We start from the raw sequence: 21312 nt of genomic DNA, 5'->3' as shown, positions 1-21312 counted from the left end.
AAGAACTTTCCTGACAACACTAACATGGAAGCCACCGAAATGAAAATGAGCTTTATCACTCACCCATACCGGAATCACCCCTTGCTTACTCGGTCAGCACTGTATTGTTAGTAATTGGGAATCTCCTCTTCCTTTACCAGCCAGTCTGCATCCAAAATCCTTCCATTTACCTACTTGACTCTACTGAATGAATACTGGAAGCTCGGCGCTTCAGGTAAAAGGTTTTGTGTTCGTCTTATGTGAGCAACTCTCTATGAACGTATATAGCTAAGGATACAAAATATTCTGCAATAAAAAATAGTTATCGTTCCGATGTTTGTAGTTCTAAATAAAAATTAAACTTTGTATAGCTTCTCCTACTACAATATATTTTTATAGTTTGTATATATGTATTTCGAGAGCTACTTACTCTCTTCCTCAGTACTTAAACTACTAAATCATTGGGAAGTTTTCCTGTTTTTAAATAAAAAAGTTAAAGGTCTGTAGGTACAAATTGTAAAAAGTTGTTTTAAAAGTAAAGATAGATACATTCAAAAAGGTAGGGAGTAAAAAGGTCCACATGCAGGTAGGGATGATGATCTTATAATTTTTGCGTTAATGACCCCCAATTATCAGTATTTAGTGGCTGGTGCGGTCCCTATATTTGTCAGCAAGTTTTTTAATTAGCCTCGATGCACAGCTCGCCTCATCTGGGTTCATCAATTTTGTCGAATCCTTTCGTAATATTTCCAAGCTCTCCCATGCGTCCAATGTGTGTGGAAATATTCTGTGAAAAAAATGTACACCCTTTTCCGCGTGTATGGGGAGCCCCCTTCATACTTAGCACAAAATAGCGCCACTCGCTGCATGTAAAGGGGCACACAGACCACATATTTTCGTCGAATTTTGTGACAATCGGTTCAGCCGTTTCCGAGTAAATTGGGTGTAACAGACGAACAGACAGACATTGAATCGATTTTAATAAGGTTTTGTTTCAACAAACCCTTAAAAATGTCTATCCTACTTGAAAATAAAATGATATACAACAGCCCGTCTGAGTCTTAGGGATTGAAACTTTTGTCTATGACAAAGAAGCCAACGAACAGGAAAACGATTTTTTAGAATAGCCAGAATACATACCCAAGTAGTAATATAATCATAACCAAGGAATTAAAACCTCTCATAAACTTTTTATGAAAAAAAAAATTGAATTTTTATATAGAAATTGCCCTCAAATTTATTAATGCGTTATCGAATCAATATCTTACAAACAAATCAATTTCTATAAAGTATTTAATTGTTCTGGGGTTTCGACCATTCAACATTCAAAATCAAATGATCATACCCGTGACCATTAAGAATCTCAATCGCTGCAGCAGCATCCTTACGTTGTTTGAAGTGAACGTATGCGAAACCTTTGCACAATCCGGTATTCTGAAATAAGAAACTTCCCTGAACAATTCGCTCTGGAGAATAAAAAACAAATTACTTACCTTATCGCGTGCCAAGTACATTTTGCTGTGCTGACCAATTTTCTTGACAAGTTCTTCCAAATCAGACTCAGTGATGGATTCCGAAAGATTTGAAATACGGATGGCAGCAGTATCATCCCGACCACGCATACCAGTACCGCCCTTTTGGCTATCCTTAAGGAACGGTGGAATGTATTTGCCGCTCTTCGAAGTTTCCGCAGGGACTGCTGCTATAAAATCTTATTGAATATCATGTACGTAATATCGAATGTTCAGAAATTACCTGGTACTGCTGGTTTACTCTCCATCAGTTTACTGGTATCCATGACAGTACCCTTGAACGGACAATGAGCGGACCAATGCTCTCCAGAGCAAATACGGCATTTTCCAATGTCTAAGTTTAAGAAAAATATTATTAGCAAAGAGTGTTTTGCGCTAGAATGGTGAAAGTTAAATAAAAAGAATGAGGGTTTAAAAAGGCAGGTCGTGTGTTTTTCACTGAACTTGGTTATAAGGTCATTCGATTACTGTCTGAGAGTAATATATTAGTTATTTCCGACTCAATTAGTATCATACCTCTCAGTTGGTAGCCTCGAATAACCACGAGTCAACCTGGTGGTGAATTAACATGAGGGGCGATAACGACGACGACACGGCATGGCACGGACTTATGATTTGGCAAACGATTCGAAATAGGCTGCATATGAGTTGACAGCTGTGGCATTCTGTTGCCTACCTTACCCGAAGGTGACACCTCGTAGAAACGGGTTTTAGGCCCCGATAATACACGGCTACAAGTAAGTTGGCAGTGCAAGCTCAGTTGAAATGGATAATAATAATCGTTGGCGCAACAATCCATGTTGGATCAGGGTCTTGAAGTGTGTTAGAGAACTTCATTCAAGACCGTAACAGTACACTAGGAGGCAGGTATAGGTATAATAATAATATAATATTAGAATTTTATAGATACCAATAATATGTTACGAATGTCTTAGCCTTCTTATAAATGAAGGCATTAACTTGTCATATATTATCATAGCGGCAATGAGATAGTATATTGTGATATACTAAATCATACCATAATATATTTAAAGTATAACAATATTGATATCTTTAAGTACCTTGGGACATTCTTCTTTCATCGTCATCATCCGCCCCAGATTATTACCCTGATTTGACTCAAGTACTCATTCACAGCTGAGTCGACAGGTATCCGACGTCAAATCACGATACAAATTCCACTGCCACCAGTGAGATTTGAACCGCGACCTTCCGTACGACGGCTTGCGCTCTAACCACTCAGCTATCTGGACGGAAATGGATCCTTAACCAGCGCCTAATCCCGGCTCTGGATACAAACTCCCGTAAGGATTTGTGTTAATCCACAGGTGAGCCCCCTGTTCATATAGACACGGGGTCATTTAAGGCAACTACACTTTCTAGTGGAGCTTGCAGCTGGGACCTAAACAAAGAAGGCATCAACCGACATTTTTAGAAGGAGCGGCAATACACTGTGTTAGCCACTTCTAACAGGTAAAATGGAAAATACTGCTATAAATATCTTTGCAAGAAGCGCGAAATTACGACCATCACTTACTGAAAAAGTAGAAAGGCTTATTGTCCCAACGGAGAAGGCAACCAGTAGTGATGAAGGGAGTGACATCGTGGAGATTCAGTTTCTTGGCGTCTAAAAAGGAGAGACAACATCGAATTCGAGGTTGGAAAGGAAAAGGCCACGAGAGGGAGAAAGATTACTTAAGAAGTGTGGGGTGGTCCTACAAAAAAAATTAAGGCTGCTTCAGTCGTGCAACGAAATGATGAAGATGGACGAACTGCTGAATCTTATTGTACACCAAAGAAACTTCTGGAAAACGGCCGAAGAGGAGCTGACGAAAAAAATGCACCGCTAGTACAGCCCTTAGTTGCACAAAACGTAGTGCCCTCAGGCCGCGAGAGGGATTGATAGCGTTCTGATAAGGCGGCAGCAAACAGAATTCCATGAGATGATAACGAAATGGATCAAACGGCTTTGAAAAAAGAAGAGAATTCAACGACAACAGCCTAAGTTGAATCACGACGGTAATGACGACATCACCGCCAAAAAAAGAAGAGGTAAACGGTCAGGGGCCATTCTCTTCAAACCGATCTAAGGGAGATCTTTCGTAAAAGTTTTTCGAGAGGTCTGCAACAGCATCAAACCAGAATATGCCGGGGTAGACGTTAAATCTAGCGGACTAGAACCGGCTATATGCTTTTCGAACTTGTGTGGAAAACCGACAAGAAGACTACTTTATGCGAGGCAGTCCAGAGCACTCTAAGCCTGAAAGCAGTGGTTTTCAGCTTAGAACCCATGTGTGGGGAGCCATTTATCCACAATTTCATCCTTCAAAGGGTCCAATAACGCTATGTAATAGTCACTGTTGATGGTTTTCCCATTTCGTATACCCACACATTCATGCACGATATGCTCAACACGTTCCTTTGATATCTATCTCGATCAAGTTAACTTTACTGTCATCCAAAATTATTTTGTGGACTTTTTTGATGTTTTCGTCGTCCACTGTATGCATCGTCCTCGGGGCTCATTTTGCCTGATTTAAATTGAGCAAACCACTTCTCAACAGTTAATTTTCCTCGTGCAAAGCCCAAATACTGTTGTACTGTACTGTTGGCTTCAACAATACTTTTTTCGTCAAAAAATCAATGCTTTATTAACACACGAAATTCCTTTTTTTCCTTTTTCTTCAAACTAACAAAAGTTGTTTCATTCAAAATGTTCTATCGCACAAACTAATAGTCCGACATGTGTCAAATTTGTACTCATGTCTTTTGAAGGTTAGGTTTAACTAAAAATGGATATGGATTCAATACTAGTAGCGCCATTTGTGTGTTGGCTTACGAAATTTTCAGCCCAGCTATTACATTTATCACAGCTGTTACATTTATCAACCCTAGAGGACAAAAAGTTGGGCCTCCGGGCATATAGCAGGGGCTTGCAAATGGCAGGGTATAAAGAATTGGTGTTACAAGTGTAGCGAACCAGGACGCAAAGCGAAGAACTGCAAGTCGGAAAAATGATGTGTTCTTTGCACCTCTGGACCTCGATCTGCAAAAAGAAGATGTGGCTCATGTTCCCGGTTCCGCGCGGTGCTAGGTCTTCAGCAAAAGTTCAAATACCATGATCCATGAGGGACGCCCAGTTTTTACTACAACGGAACTAGAAGAAGCGGTACTGTCCATGAAGAACAAAAAATCACCAGGACCGGTATTCTCGGCAAAGACCCGAAACTTGTGTGCAAGTATAAGCCGGACGTTCTAGTCAGCGCATTCAACACATGTTCGATAGCGTGTTTTCCTCTCTCGCCGAAAGGTTGCGAGGCTTGTGCTAATAATCAAGGACAAAGGTGACCTCCAAGCGGTGAAACTAACCGAGACTCACAGTCACCACTGTCAGCGAGCAATGCCCTTTCTGTATCCTAGACGTATGAAAGCATAAATGAAGAACACATCGGGGGCGGCTCAGGGATCTATCTTCGGTCCTGACCTTTGGAACGCCTTATACGATAGTCTTCTACGACTCGAGATGCTTGATGAATCGCATCTAGTCAAATATGCGGATGATGTTGCAGCATTGGTTACCGCACATACCGTTGAGCGAGCTCAGCGCACACTAGGAATAATGATGTGGTGCGTTAACAGGTGGGTGGCTGAACATGGATTCTCCCTAATTCTAGGAGAGGATTCCCACAGTCCTCCCTATTCAGATTGGAGAAGCCATGGTCTTGTCGAAACCGGCGGTGAAATACCTCAGCATAATGGTAGACACAGATATGGGTTTCTTCGAGCAGTATAGCAACACCGCAGACAAAGTTGCAGCTAGAAATTTTGCGTTATGCCGATTTATATCCAATGTTGGGAGCCCTTTATTCAGCAGGCGTCGTTTGGTGATAAGTGCAGTTCAGTCCATCCTTCTTTACGGTTCCGAAGTATGCTAGTAGGCTGACTCTCACAGTAAGAACGTTACATCTTCGCCTAGCTCAAGTACAAAAACAAGGGGCTCTGCAAGTTGTTTCCGCCTATCGTACCGTCTTAAAGCCAGCGATAATGATGATAGTAGCAGTCTCATCAAACAGATGGACGTGGTTCAGTCAAAAGCACGGTCAGGTAATCTATTACCTAACGAACATGGGCATTTTTAATTCTGCACACAATCGGGAAATCACTGCATTTATTGCAATGGCTGCATTTATTGCAATGATGTGGGGAATGACGCCTGCCACACCTTATTTTTATGCAGGAGGCTGGAGCGACATCGCTATCACCTTTCGATGGAAGAATGTCAGAGCGAGGACACGTGGAACGGAAAGAAAGGGAGATGGATAAGAGAGATGCCAGGGGACCACAGGGATTTGCCGCTACACGGAATAGGCCTTCCAGGTTGGAGTCCTAGACGCACCAAGGCGGCGTTTTAGCCAATAGTCTGCCTGACTCAGGAGTTTGCTACTTTATTTGTAAGTGCATTTCACCTCCCTGCACCCGAAACATGTCGGAATACCAGAAGCTGGATGCTTCGGGTAGAAAGGTTTTATGTTCATCTTATGTGGGAAATTTCCTATGCACGTTTCTCCATTCCAATGTTACAACTTTGTTAATAATAGTTGGATTTGTTGTATCGTATTGTTCATCAAATTTCGAACTTCTAGAAAGAACTTAAGGGGATTGTCATGGTAAATTTCTGAAATATGGCAAGATGCTATTATTAACTTTCTTTGAGCATACAGGAACGACATGTATTTTGAGGCCTAGATTTCGTATGGATGCACCATTGAGATTTTTTGTTTGGATGGGTTCTGAGAACGAGACCTATTGCATTTTTTAGGGCACACATTTTCAGCATTCACTCCCCTCTGTTTCATCCAGTATCAAAAATATCATCAGTTTCAAAAAGTACGCCACTCGACTATCTCACATTGTATGTGCGCCATTTGTTATCTGTAAAGGGATTCACAGATCACATCTTCTCATCAAATTTTATGGCAATTAGTTCATCCGCTTCCGAACAATTCGAGTGTGACAGACAGGCAGACAATGAATTGATTCCAATAAGGTTTTGTTTCATACAAAATTATTTGCAAGAGACAATCCGATAACAGGGAATTCAGTGTTGCTTTTATAGTAGACAATGCATCCAAAAAAGAGGTAAAAAGACTATCAGTTGGTATTGACAAAACAGTTTACACAATTTAAATAGAAGATTAAATGTTGGAATTAGGGCCAGCATTTAGTATCACTGATGTAAGAACTTTGACCGAATCCGAGTGCTTTGTAAAAGAGCTAGTTAATCCACATGAATATCTTGTGGTGAGATTGAAAGCCGGAGATATAGCGGATAAATTGACACTAGAACAGTGACGGTGAAAAGGTAGTATAAGTTCCAGAGTGAAAGAAAGCCTGGATTGTTATCCACCATGTAGGGCGAAACCTGCAAATGCCTGCTGTACCAACAGCAACAATAAAGCAGGTTTCCTAGCCGGCAAAAAAATGAAACCTACTGTTACCGGCTTTGACATAAGTGAATGCCTATGCAGTCTGCACTTGCAAGGTAGATTTCGATGCATGATGTTCCCACCATTTCAAAAAAGACTGAGATGAAACATCGACAAATGATCTCTACAACCATTTGAATGACGCCGACCGTAGAGAGAACTGGGAAGTCGCAGAGGAATGCGTGGCGGGATATACGGAAGTCTTTTACACCGATGACTCAAAAACAGAACAAGGTTCGGGAGCCGGATACTACCTCTTGAATAAAAACGAGAAGTGGGCTTTTCCTCTGGGACAATATGACCGGTTTTTCAAGTCGAAGTTTATGCGATTTTAAGGGCGGAAAACTGAGTGATTGACGAGTAATTGAAGGGCGGGCAGGCGCATCGCAATCTGAAGTGATAGTCGAGCTGAATTGAGAACGTTGAGTAGTCCTTTCATCATCTCAAAAATCATTCAGGAATGCAGAAACCGTTTGAACTCTATCTCTAGATTCAATACGGGGGAACTACTCTGGGTACCTGGTCACTGTGGCGTAGAGGAAAATGAAATCGCGGATGCTTTAGCGATAGAGGTGCCAATCTCCCCTATGTCGGGAGGAGTATTGTGGGCATTCTGACAGGCCATAATTCACAAACTGGGCGTATGTTCAGAATAAGAATTACTCAAGATGATACGTGTCCCTCCTGTAATGAGGAAGCGGAATCCATGGAGCATTTCCTACGTGAGTGCTCCGCCTATGGATGCATCAGGCAACAGATTTTTGGTGCCGATGTTCTCCAGTCGCGACGGGTAGCATCGCATCCACTAACGGAAATCCTGCGATACGTCAACGAATCCGGAATATTCCACTAGATGGGGGTAGCGAGTACAATGGGTCAACATAGCTTGAGTGCTCAGAAACTGTAGCTTCTTCCCCACCACACACGCATGCCGCCAACCAGCGGAAAAGTGCCTTCACGGACAGGGCAAGAAAGTCTGGAAGATTCAAAATGTCTGGAAACTCATAAACCATTTCACCCTTAGGTTTCACATAAGACGTAAAAGTTTTACTAATAAGTCAACTGGGTAAAACCATGTACAACCCGATTTTTATCCTGCCTGCGGAAATGATAAGTTTATTATTTCGATGAACTGCGTAACAACCAGAATATCATTGAGTTTAATGTGTCGCCAACTGGAAACGACCAATAAATGCTACCAGCAGAAAGCATGGAGGGAACAGTCTGCGCAGTTCATCAAGAGACTTTGGAATAACGATGTCCAGATGAAATTCCACCGTCGATAAAAAGTTTACAAATTGATAAGAATGCTAACCATGAAGCAAAGAAAGCGGTCAGTGTTACCAGAGCAGTGCATAGTTAAGATCTTTACAATAAACTAAACACAACAGCTAGTCAAAAGGCGACGCATTTAAGCGAAGCGTGAACGATGGTGCGTAAATGTGGTTGACGCGCTACACCCCACCAAGGGGTGAATGGTTGTTTATTCTCAACCCAATAAACTATACACGACTGAAGGACTTGGAGAACATGATATGCGAGATTTCGGAAGTGCACCCAACTGTGGATTCCAAAAATGTCCGTAAATAACAAATGAGAAGTGGCTACTTCCATCGATTCAAATGCAGTCCTACCTACCCGAAACCTGCCTATTTCTTGCTAGCTGAGAGCAAATTGTTATTGCTAGCCACACAGTACATTTGACAAGGAGCTATTGCCAAGAAAACAGCCTACTGTATCGGAGGCAATTGACCGTGGCAGAAAAACGAAAACTTAAGTGTGAATAAAAATCATTCAATCACCATTTTACCCAAAAATTCAGAAATGAACTCGATGGCTACTAGTATACTCCTTGTCACAAGATGGAGACAATAAAAAAATTGGCAAGGGAACAGTTGAAAAAGTCGGCTGACACCGGGTTTTCTCCATTTCAACAAAAAAGGAGCGGAAGGTTAATGCAGACAAATTTCAGAACACCAACAAAAGCATCGCCTCCTCTCAAAGCCTGTTACGGATATGGCCGGCAGCTAAATTTGAGTTAAGTTAAAACAACTAAAGCAAACCCATTTGTACTCACTTTTAATTTGATCCAAAATATTGTCATTTGCCTTCTCCTCCTCCTTCGAGCTCAGGAACTGCATGTAGACGTCTTCCGCGACCATGGTCGTATGTGAGTTTGGACCGGGTTTGTCATGTTCCGAGTCACCGAATTTCGCCCAAGTTTTTCGTTCCGCTATTACTTTGGGCACAGCACGTTTTGTGATTTTGTATGTGCGCACCACCTTGATTTTCTTGTCGTCATTATTGTATTTGTATTCGGTGACGATTTTGTGTCCATTCTCGATAATTTCACTTGGAGCAGGTAACTCGCCTTGGTCTAGCTCGACCTCGTCGGCCCAAGAAGATTTAATGTCGTCAATGGCAGGCATGTTTTACTGGGAAATAAACAGAAAAATACATTAACTGAGGGTTTTTTGATGAAAGTTGAACGTTTCGGGTAATGCGTTTCTAAAGGGATCCATGGAAGTTTTCGAAAACCTAACCTACTTTGACACGTAAACATTTAATATAGGGCGGAGATACTATTATGCGTTATAATACGAATTTCGCGAAATGAAATACACCAAAATCACGGTTCTCGGAAACTCGAATGTAATAAATCCTTTGGATAATCGCGAAATAGAAAAATGCAGAAAAATCGCAAACACTCGGCCACCAAACGTCAAATGCAGTTCATTGAAGGCCTTTCCTGTGTAATTCGAAAAATTACTGAGTATAATCCACTAAGCCAGTTTGATTTGAATTCTGGCCATTATTACAATAATTTGGCACTTATTTAAATATATAATAATACCTTTTTCACTATATTTTGCGAGGAGAAAACCACACTTCACTTCAACCGGACGTCTTATTCTTGTTGAAAGGAGAGAGAAGTGTCACTCCCTCAGCGGTTCAACCGGTTCAAAGAGCTCATGTACTCGTTTATCAAAATTTGCAGCCAACCTCACTGCAATGGTGGATGACAATTCCTGTCAAAACAACAGTGACAGTAGATAAACCCAATATCTTTCTATGGAAACTCTTGAAATAAACGTCCACGAAACATTGATCCAAAGAATGTCAGAGACACCAAGGTTCATTGCTTTGGTTGAACAGTACGAGTGCTTGTGGAAGAAGGCATACAGGAATAATTTGGCAGCACGGCGAAAAGCTTGGGAAGAGGTTGCCGAGAAGTTGTACGGTTGCAGTTGGAATACTTTCTCGTTTAGTGATAAAAAGGCCGCAAGTAAGTTGGAAATTACGATGGTTACCATTCCGCCACACTTCTGGAGGTTATCCATTAATTTGCCGCCAGCACGTCCCGTTTGATTACTGTTTCTGTCCAAAAAGGCTTAATGTTTCTTTGAGGAAGAAAGTTGCATTTTGCGGTTTACAGTCGCTTACGTATTGACTTACAACTTCCTTTGGTTGAAGCTAGGAGTTCACTTCAGTAAAGTTGAAACGTATTTAGTTCCTATAGGATTGCTCGAGATATTGAAATAGAATTCAACTTGGGAGTAATATATTAAACATCCGAGCTTACTTTCTCGGAGGATCCTTTTCAATTACAACATGCTAAGGATGCAGCTTCCGAAGACTAATTGACGGAAGTGTAGGTGTTAGGGCATCTAAGTTGGCATCCTCGTTGATTTTAGATACACGATTGTTTGAATTACAGTAAAGTGTATATGAAGAAAAAAAAATTAAGCAAAACTTCGTGCACTGAATGCGTTTTGTGTAAAACAAAACTTTAATAAAATCGATCCGATGTCTGTTCTGTCTGTCTGTCACACCCGATTTACTCGGAAATGGCTAAACCATGTCATTTGGTGAGTACTTGTAGTCTGTAAGTCCCTTTACAAGCAATATTTTGAATTGGAGGTTTCCATGATCGACGCAACCCAATATCGATCACAGATGTAATCGTGACGTGTTATGCTGCTCCAAAATTTCTATTGCCACGAGGCGCCGTTCATTCTTTTATGGTCGGCCAACTCACAGAACCATAGAGAGTCACATGATCGGAGAACACTGCGGCAATTTTCGATTTGAGACGTCCGTTGAAGTGTGGATCACAAGGAATGCCAGTTGTGAAAAGCGATTTCATGCAAGTTGTACTGAAGCGTAAAACAATTTCATAACGCAGTTCACAATTGGCTCATAACATTGATCCGAGATATTTACATTTATTTAGGTCACTGCCGCTGACAGTAATAGTGCCTGTTTCATCGGGATCGGTCGTCTAAAGTTCATGCGTGTTGCATGCGGCGATCATTCGATTTTTGAACAAGTTGCTCAAGATCAGCTTTGCTATGAGACACTAGGAAAACATCACCTGCAGCCGTGTGTAAGGGCGTTGGACAATATCCGACGATTCTTTCACAAATACCCATAGAAGCCGTTTTAATCCAATTGCCACACTTCCAACTCTCGAATTGCGGTAGAGCAAGTTGATATAGTCCACGAGTTCCTCCAACGCTAGGTGAGTTTTTGGGGCAGAGTCAAACGCCTTTTCTAGGAACAGAAATGTAATGTAGAGAGGTCGATTGTCAGTAGTTTTGCAAGTTAATAAACCCGACTTGATTCACTGCATAGGCTGTTATAAATGGCGCTTCTAATATTAAATCAAAATGATTTTTAGTTAATCCTAGCCTTTAAAAACTCGTATACAAATTTGACCGCTGTCGGACTATTAGATTGTGGGATAGAGCAGTTTGAGTGAAGCAACTTTTGTTAGTTTGAAGAAAATGGATAAAAAGGAATTTCGTGTGTTAATAAAGCAATGCTTTTTGGCGAAAAGAACACTGTTGAAGCCAAGGCTTGGCATAATACAGCCTCTTGGACATATCGTGCATGAATGTTTTAGGGATATCGAAATGGTGGACCTCGGCGCAAAATCGGGAAGTCTGGAGTTCCTTATTAAGGCAGACCTAGACCGGATATCGGTTGTTGCGCCGTTGATGATGATGGTGAATGTTTGGGTATGCGAAAGCTCTGTTCACAGTGAGTGTCGCGCGAACTCACAATCGACCAAAAACAACACCGAGTTGACGATTCTGAGCAGTGTTTGAAGCTCTTCCTCAATAAAAACCCCAAATTTATGCATTGATATTTGACAATGAGCGAAACATGGCGCCATTATTTCACACGACAATCAAAACAATCGTTATCTGAGTGGACTACACGTGGTGAACCGACTCCAAAGCGTGCGAAGTCGTAAGTATTTTGGGATGCACATGGTATAATATTCACCGAATATCTTGAGAAGGGAAAACCCATCAACAGCAATTGCCGAAAAACGGCCTCATATGAATTAAAAGAAGGTACTGTTTCACGAAGATAACGCACTCTGTCACAAATCAATGAAAACGATGGCGAAATTGCATGGATTGAGCTTCAACTGCCTCAGTGACTTTCTCCTCTTCCCAGACCTCAAAAGAATGCTCCCTGGAAAGAAATTAGCGGCGATGACGAGGTAATCACCGAAACTGAACCCTGTTTTGAGACTAAAGACGTATCAAGCCATCTTTGTTTCGGCCGGCCTTTTGATGGCTTACCATCAATTTCGATGCTCAGACCAATCTTGGCAAGTGAAATCTCGTTAGCGCGAATTAGTTGACCATACCATTATAGACGCCTCTCTTTCACGATCGATGCAACCCCATATCGATCACGGATATTCTCATTTCGGATGTGATCAAAACGTGTCACGCCACTAGTCCAACGCAACATCTTCGTCTCTATTACCGCATTGTCCGCCGTTCATTGTCTTTTATAGTCGGCCAACACTCAGAACCATAGATTACGACAAGACGGACGACATTGCGGTAAATTTTATAATTGAGACGTTCGTTGATATATCGATCACAAAGAACACCAGTTGTGGAATGCCAATTCAACCAGGTTGCGTTAATGCGTGAAGCAATTTGATAACGTAGTTCTCCATTGGTTGATAGCATTGACCCGAGATATTTAAATGGCTCATTTCTGGGCCCATTTCATGGGGATCGGTCGTCAAAGACTCAGTTTTTTCACATTCAATCTGAGACCTGTTGCAATCTGTTGCATAAGGCGATCATTCCATTTTTGGAGCTTGAGATCATTTCTGCTATTAGACGCTAGGAAAACATCATCTGCATAAAGTACTGTATAGGGCGCTGGATGACCCGGACACCGTCCATAACAAAGAGACGTGGTGAGAGAGCGCAACTTTGATGAGCACTAACAGAGACACGAAGCGGTTTTGATACGCCCGTCGCACTTTGAACTCGGTAGAGCAATTGAACACAGCGCACGAGTTCTTCATTAAGTGTTGTCGTAGAGCGTACCACCGTGTTTCTCCATGAGTAACCGCGCAGCGTGTATTGCGTCAGTAGTTCCGCAGTTCTTGACAAATCCGGTGTTCGAAAGACATGCATTTATCCATGGCTTTTGAGGAGCAAGTGATCCGTAGCATATGATGGGCCTGATGAGAGTCATATATAGGATCAGCTTAGTTTTGGTGCTTAGACCCACTTTTTTGCCAAGAAGAAAGTAAATCTTGCGCAATGCACCATTTGCTTTATCAATGGCGAGCTTAACATGATTGTTAAATCTTAGGAATTCATTGAAATTGATTCCTAGATATTTGATCGATTTCGATCCTCTTACTATTGTATTCCCGACGTAAAAATGTCTATCCTCGAAGAAACTGATGGCAAGTCTGATCGTCGGGATTGGGAATTCGTATTTGATCAGTTTATAGATTAGCCCGTTTATCCAGACGGAATCAAATGCCTTTTCTAAATCCAGAGCGCAAGCTACCGTGGGTTTATTATTGACGTTAAGTCTGCTGGCCACAGTATCGTCGAGGTAGCTCGGGGCGTGCTGTGTTTCGTGTTTAGCACGGAAACCGAACTGATGGTCTGGAATAATGTTGTTAAGATTGCTGTGTTGGACCAGCCCTACGATCCATGCTCTCTCAAAAAGCTTCCCCAGGTTAGATAGAAGTGAAACGGGTTTGAAGTAACCAGGTTCACAGGAGGCACCTCCTTTCCGAATGGCTATAATGTTAGCTATTTTCTAGGTGAATGGGAAGTAGCCATTATTAATGCAGTTATTAAAAACAGCAAGCAGGAACTCAGTGGAGACTACTGGAAGATTTTTTAAGACGAAATTCGTAATTCCATCTGAGCCTGCTGACTTTTTACTGTTAAAGTTATGGGTAATAGCAATGAGTTGTGATAAACTCAGAAATTTGCTCGAATCAGTAGGCTTGTTGGAAGGGTTCTGGGCAGAAAAGGACGTGATTCTGTAACAGAAGTGAAATCTCTGACTGTTGAATCAACAGTCTTAGTGAGAGCCGTTCTGTTGCTCGGAGGTGTTGCGTTGAGCTGCCGCTCTAAGAATTCCCCAAGTGTTTTTGCTTTCTCAGCATCACTGCAGACTCACACTTTGTTTTGGGTTAGAACAAAGTTGCAGGCTTTGGGTTAGAACAAAGTTGCAGGTTTTGTATTTCCCCATATATTATTTCTATATTAGCTTCAGGCTTAAAGTCTGCAAGTTTGCAATTCTTTGCTACGAAAGGTCGCCACCATACCACGGAGACAGACAGTTAATCCGGGAGAGTAATGCCTTATATAAAGAGGTGAGGGCAGTTTGAGATTGACCGCGAAATGGTCGGACATGCCTGGTAAGGTATCACATGATATTACCTGAAAGCTTTGCTTCATTTCCATAAACAGAAGGAAGTATTCTAATATAGATTGACTACTGGGCCTTGACGGAGAATTCGGCAAGATCATCACGAGATTGGTAGGCGAGAAAGGGTCGTGGGTCCATTTGAGCAGGGTTTTCGCATTACAATTAATGGCCGTGTCGCCCCAGTGAGTGTGTCTGGAGTTGAAGTCGGCTCCAAAGACAAGATTATAAGATTTCAACTGGAAATCACTCAAGATTTTTAAGTCATGGCCCAGTTCCTCATTTCTAGATTGGCACCTAATATAAACGGAGACAATGAGAATCCGTTTACTGCTAGCCGTTTTAATGAAAGCCGCCGTAGCGGTACAAGTTAGCAGGTTGTCTATGGCGACTTCCTCGAATTCATAATCTTTTTTGATTAATAGGGCGGAACCGGTGTTGTTATCGTTCCGGATGGTATTATATCCGGTGAAGTTCACGTTATGCCTGCTTTTAAGATGGATCTCCGAAATGCAATAAATGTCTACTTTCAGAGAGTCGATCAACACCTGGGCAGTGACACGTTGGGCGTGAGGTACAAGGGACGCGAGACTTTGCAAGAGGTGGAGGTGCAGGGGCCACCCAGGGCAGTGATTGTTTCATGGCTTGGGCGTAAGATACGCCTGGTTTGGCCAAACTTTGCGACATTTGTGCTACTGCCTGTTTGGTCTGCTGTGCTTCTTTCGATTTGCGCAGTTGAAGCACCTCCATTGAGGGGTGTGGGCATTCACCACGCGGGTGTTTTGTGGTGCACTTAACGCATCGATGTACAATTGTACAATTTTGAGCAACGTGCCCAAAATTTTGACAATTGAATCTGTCCCAACGGTCTTATTTTTTCTAAGGTAATCTTCTGGTGTAGAATGTATTTCACCTTGAAGGCGTCGTTGAGCTCTTGAGAAGGCTTGAAGGTCACTATAAAAAGTCCCGATTGAGACTTAATTGGGAGAGAAGGATTCTCCTTATGTAGAGCTTTGTCTTGATTTGTCAGGAAGTTGACTACAGACCGGATTTTAAGCTGCGGATACTCAGTTTTGAGCTCCGCCAGAATTTCTGCAGCATCGGTTTCTCGATGTAGTCCTCGAATAATGAGGGACTGGTCCTCAGGGATTGAGGGGTGCTCGTTGTGGCGTTTAAGCCTTACTCTTTGATAGCAGCGAAGATTTTGCCGTGATCCTCGATGGATTCGGCGAAAATGAGGGTCTTATCCGCCCTCGTGTTCTTGAAAGTTGCCTTTATCCCTTTTGCTTAAGGGATCTTAGCAGAACAGGGACATTTAATGAATATCCGGTAATTACCGGTATCTTTTGTTTCTTTGGTTTCTGAGCGGGAGTTGGGGTAATATTTGCCTGGGGAGTGTTTTCGCTAATTTTTACACTTTTGGCACTAACCTTACTCTTGTGACGAAGTTGAATGGGTCTTCGTCCTCCGATGTTGCGGCAGTGATGCTGCTGGTTATGGTCTTATTGGCTCCAACGTTGTTGGCTTCAATGTTGCCGGCTACGATGTTGTTCGGCTCTACCAAGACAGCTTCGGCGAAAGCAGACGCACATCCCACGATGTCATCCACTTCAATGGGCTCTCCGGCTTGCAGGTTTTCCTTCTCCTGCCGTTTTTCACGTACTGCTTTGAGCTCTGCCCGGAGCTCCTTCAGCATTTTAATTATTTCGAGCAGACATCATTAGGCGAGACTAAATGTTGTCTAGACGTAATTAGAAAGGTGGAATCATAAAAGTGTTGAGTGCGAACATTTTTTTTGGCGGGCACTGCATTTCTTTGGTATTTGTTGCTTTGCGTAGTAACATACATCTGTATACTGGTGCACGGTAGTTTCGGTTAATCGCCCTGCCTGGTAAGCAAATGGCAAGCTGTCTAACTTCACAACTTCTCTCGTTTTAGGTGCTATCATTTAGTTATCACTATTGCGAAGATGTGCCTTCGTCAGGTGTACAAGCCTGAAACATAGGGGTTGCGTTTTCTTGCAGTTATTTTTTTTTTTTGTCAGTTTCCGTAGTCATACCGATTCTGCAAGTATGGGGATTAAGAGCTCAGCCGTACAATAGCCCCTAGAATAGCACGGTAATATCAGGCTTACTGACTGGAGTGCCAAATATTGGTAAGATCAGTTACCTCCTATTGCCAAGGATTCAATAGATACGGTTCTCAAAACACTCTGAATTAAGGAGGTGTCTTTTGACTTTCCAATTTAGTCTTCACTTTATCAATAGTAGGGTCACCCTAAATAGGATTGTGGCTATCACCACGCACTAATGGTCTTAATAGATGGGAGGCTAAACTCCCGGAGAGTCACATATCGACCTCCGTAAAGTGATATATTCCGCGTCAGCGTTGAGTTCATTTTTTAATCCCACCTAAGCTAACTATGAATAAGAGAAAAAAATCAGTTTTTAAGCACAGAGATCGCAAAAGCATATTTGCTTTAATGCATAATTGTAAGGCGAATTACTTATTCGGGAAAGGAAAAAGTAGAAATGAAACTTGTTAGATGAAAGTAACTGAAATTCTTGCTTTAAAAGCAAATCAATTTTCAAACGTCGAAAAAACCAACAATCAACATTATTGACTCAGATAACAAAACAGACTGTTTGAAATATTTAGACTGCTTTTGCGTTTTCGCTAGTGTTATTTATTATATTTGCATATACCGATATTTCGAGAGCCACTTGTTCATCATTGATACAAGGAAATTTAATCGATGGAAACACCGCAAGATTATACCTAGAAAAACAGATTGTGCTTTGCAGTTTGGTTAAAACTGTTAATGTTAGACGGATTTATTATTTCATGTATTTCTAAACTTTTACAGGATCTGAGCTGCAGAAAAAATGGAAAAACATTAAGGATTCTTTTCTGAAAGAGCTAAGACATCAACAGCACGAAAAATCAGGCCTAGCAAATAAGAAAAAGGCGAAATATATGTTCTTCGACTATTTAATGTTTTTAATACCAGAAATTGACCCTAGAAGGTAAAAGTTGACAATTTTTGCCCGTCACTTATTCCTTACAAAGTCATTTGTATTTTCAGTCGCAATCGGTTTCCATTTATCAACAACAGCACGGAAAGCTACCCCAGCAGTGTCGAACAGGACCCTATGAAAGACGATAACAGTTGCGAAACATATAGCTATGAAAACGCCTGTGAATCACCACCTCCACTATCCCCCGAGGAAAAATCTACAACAGCGGTAGCTAGATCTACAACTGTAATACGACGCCGGCCAACAAAGTCCAAGATTACTTCGGTGCAGTTCAGATCCAGGTTACTGAAAATATTATCACAGCAACAGAACCAAAAGCCAAATTGCGCCCATGATGATGATGAGTCATTTTTTCATTCATTATTACCAATTGTCCGGAAATTGGATGAGCAACAAAAAATTCAATTTCGGATGGAAGTTTTGAATTCATTACGAAGTGCTCGGAGCTTCAATAATATTCCTCCGCAAACAGCGATGAACCTTGGGAACTTATCAAACAACCAGTCATACTTTCCTTTATCACAACATCAATTACAAATCTACTCCCTTCCCTCGACACACACGGATTTAACAAATGCAAATGGTAGTCATCCACAACAAAACACAAATGGTGTGAATGTGTCGAATGCATCCCAACTAGAACATGTATCTTTGTCGAACGATTTGGACAGTCGGAAAAATCAGAATGTTCAAGTGTATTCAAATGTTTTATGAAAGCCGATTAAATCCGAACCAAATTTTGATGAACTAAGGTAAAACTGAGAGCCCCAGACGGTTCAGAAGGCTCTAATATAGAAACCGCAAAAATGCCAACTTCATGTTGTATATTAATTCATGTTAGCCTGGTTGTATATATTAAACTATAGAAATGCTAAAGATCCTCACAAGCTCAGGCTATATATATAATCCAATCTTTTTAAAAATTATTTCAAGAATACTGGAATGAAATAATGCGGAATGGTTGCTATAGATTCAGTTTTTGCAAGAGAATTTCCTCCTTGCTCGGACTTTATTTTCGCTATAATCATCGGAAGAAAATATTTCATAAAAAACTTGAATGGAAAAAAATGTAAAGTAGATGCAGGTAACCCCAGCGTGGCTGACAAATGTTTACGATTAGGCCTACATAATCATTGTAGATAAATTTAGTTCAGAGATACTTAAGCAGGAGTAAGGCATATTTTGAGTCAGCATTGTGTTACGAAGTAGAAACGTTATCAATGGAATTTTTCGTCAAATTTGGGCCCAGTCAACCAAAGAGAAAAAGGCACATAACAAAAATCATAAAGACCAATAGGCATTGTCATTTGGTGTAGTCATATAAGCTTTTATTATTTAAGATGTAAATATTAGATGCCTTACAAATATTGAACTTGTTTTTTTAATAAAGTTACAAAGTATTAACTATAATTGTTCCGACTTTATTCTACAAAATTAAAGTGGTGGAATTGATTAGCATTATTTCTACAACATTATGTATCCCCCCTGTAGACCCCCTTCAGTAGTGTTCATGATAATAGAAGTTGTACCTGCCAGCACATCTGCTCGCTTACTCTCACATTCTGCCCACCCAGATGGTCAAGGTGTTTCCCATTTACTTCGCGAATTAGGGCATCTCTATATTCGATGCCCAAAAAACACAGTTTCTATGGTATTCCGTCGTACATCCATTAGCAGATACAGGGCAGTCTGCCTGGTAGGTGTGTAGACATGGATGTAGGGGATTACGAATTAGAACGTTAGTTTTAACATAGTTGTCTATAACCTTCTCCACTGTCTTTAGTACAAACGATGTCAGGCAAATTAGTCTGAAATAGTTAGAGTGAAAAGGATTCTTTTTATCCGCTTTCGGAATAAATGCTACTGTTGGCGACTTCCATGCTCTTGGTATATATCTCAAAGCTACGCCCCCATTCTTGGGAAAGACCCTAAGATGATTTCTAGGGCTCTCTGAAGCAGTGCTGGGAAAATGCCATCTATTTCGGGAGATTTCAGTGGCTCCAATCCCAATTTTCATCCCCCTTCTGATTATTGTTGGGATATCAGACAGAGTGTTGTTGTCTCCCATCGTTCTGAGAAGCAGCTATACCATATCCCCCTTATTTACAGTAAAAGTCCCATCTTCCTTCTTCAGACAGACAGATGTTGCTTTATGGCGTCAGTGCATTTTTGTACCTCTGCCAGTTTCCGGTTTATTTCGCCCGATTGAAGAGTTTTCGGACCAGCATTCTCATTCTGGTTAGATTCCTGTTCCACATGGGTACAATCCTTTTAACGTGACTGTCTTAGCCGGACAACTGATCTCATATGCCTCAATAACAGCTCTGATAAGATCTGCCGCTACTATTTCCAGCTTTATTTCGCCTCAAGATGTCATCGGCCACCTGTAGATGAACCATCTTGTTACTTAGGTGCCTTGTGTAGTAGTCACAATCTGTTCTCCCGGGATTCCTTGCTATTCCTTCTACTTCCGGGTTACCCTTAATATCAAGCTGATTACCAGCCCGTTCATTAGAATAATGTCTAGTGCCTCTTGCCTGGTGTTCTGGTAGCGGCTTCCTATCGCAAAATTTCGCCAGTCTAACAATTAACTCCTGCGATATCCGGGTGTCCGAAGTATTCCGATGCCACGACTGCCTCGCGAGATGTGAAGTGTAAGACCATCGCATCTGAAAGTATTCCTACACTTATCGCAAGGACTAGAACCGGTATGCCGCGAGGTGATTAAAAGTGAATAAAGTGGCTCAAGCAGATAACCTCAGCTTTTAGTTCTAGTCGGTCACCCTATTCCACTATTGTGAACAACGAGCTGTGCAAGATTTTGGATACCCGGCACTCGAAGGAAGGCAAACGGAACAGAACCCGGACGTTGATCTCGTACACTGCAGGGTAAACTCCGTGAATGCTAGGAAGGACAAATCCACAAACGTGTAGGGTTTCAGCTTGCTGTTCGAACTGGACCAAAAGAGTTTGAAGGCGTTAATGATCGAGAGAGAATGAAAAACAATGATGGTGTTCGACTCATAGAAAATATATCAAATTGCAACACCTTCAGTCCGTTTCTCCTGCATGGATCTACGCGTGAACGGTGGCGGAATCCCTGTATGAGGCCTCGCACTGGCGAAGGGACTACAGGGCGAAGCAAAGCTTCTTTCACTTGCCTCGTTGAAGGATTAGGAGAAGTTACTAACAGGCAAAATTGGTTCTGTAGTCCTTACACCATAGTTCAGTCATTAAAGCCGAAAATCGGGTGCGACCTCTGAATTCTTTTAGTCCAGTCCGATTGACATGAAATTTGGGGTAAGAAACAAAAGTTATATAGCGCCGATGTGCGCCTCCCCCCGAAGTGGTGTGGCACCCCACTGAAATCGATTAAATGGTCGATAATAAGCAAAAAACGTTTAGTGAACATTTTTTGTACAAGTAGTAGTTGAGGTAAATCACACTTTTCTTCGAAACTACAGGTTGTATATGCACTAAATTTTTAGAATTTATTTCAAGGAATCCTTTGCATGAAGATACGAGATCCTTTGCAGATGAGGACATTTGCAACCATAA

The 21312-nt window shown here is 41.5% G+C and overlaps 2 protein-coding genes across 5 annotated transcripts; one reads left to right on the top strand and one right to left on the bottom strand.

Moving 5' to 3' along the window:
• Positions 1 to 1190: 1190 nt before the first annotated feature.
• On the bottom strand, positions 1191 to 9990 carry LOC119657646 (eukaryotic translation initiation factor 3 subunit G-1). 4 transcript variants are annotated; one of them, XM_038064657.1, is made up of 5 exons: positions 9852 to 9990; positions 9075 to 9432; positions 1735 to 1845; positions 1473 to 1681; positions 1191 to 1413 (listed from the first exon to the last, which is right to left on the bottom strand). In XM_038064657.1, the coding sequence occupies exons 2-5, from the start codon at positions 9424 to 9426 to the stop codon at positions 1273 to 1275; spliced, it is 813 nt and encodes a 270-aa protein (XP_037920585.1). In that variant the 5' UTR covers positions 9427 to 9432; positions 9852 to 9990; the 3' UTR covers positions 1191 to 1272. The 4 variants fall into 4 exon arrangements, with proteins under 4 accessions (XP_037920585.1, XP_037920613.1, XP_037920594.1 ...); XM_038064685.1 differs by having other exon boundaries at positions 1473 to 1678; XM_038064666.1 differs by lacking the exon at positions 9852 to 9990 and adding an exon at positions 9545 to 9684.
• Positions 9991 to 10034: 44 nt separating this feature from the next.
• On the top strand, positions 10035 to 19162 carry LOC119657637. The gene is made up of 3 exons (XM_038064644.1): positions 10035 to 10283; positions 17583 to 17742; positions 17802 to 19162. Exons 1-3 carry the CDS (start codon positions 10070 to 10072, stop codon positions 18466 to 18468), a joined length of 1041 nt encoding a protein of 346 aa, XP_037920572.1. The 5' UTR covers positions 10035 to 10069; the 3' UTR covers positions 18469 to 19162.
• Positions 19163 to 21312: the final 2150 nt, after the last annotated feature.

The sequence above is a fragment of the Hermetia illucens genome, chromosome 1 (genome assembly GCF_905115235.1).
Source record: "Hermetia illucens chromosome 1, iHerIll2.2.curated.20191125, whole genome shotgun sequence".
Lineage (NCBI taxonomy): Eukaryota > Metazoa > Arthropoda > Insecta > Diptera > Stratiomyidae > Hermetia > Hermetia illucens.
This window is presented reverse-complemented; position numbering and strand designations above follow the sequence as displayed.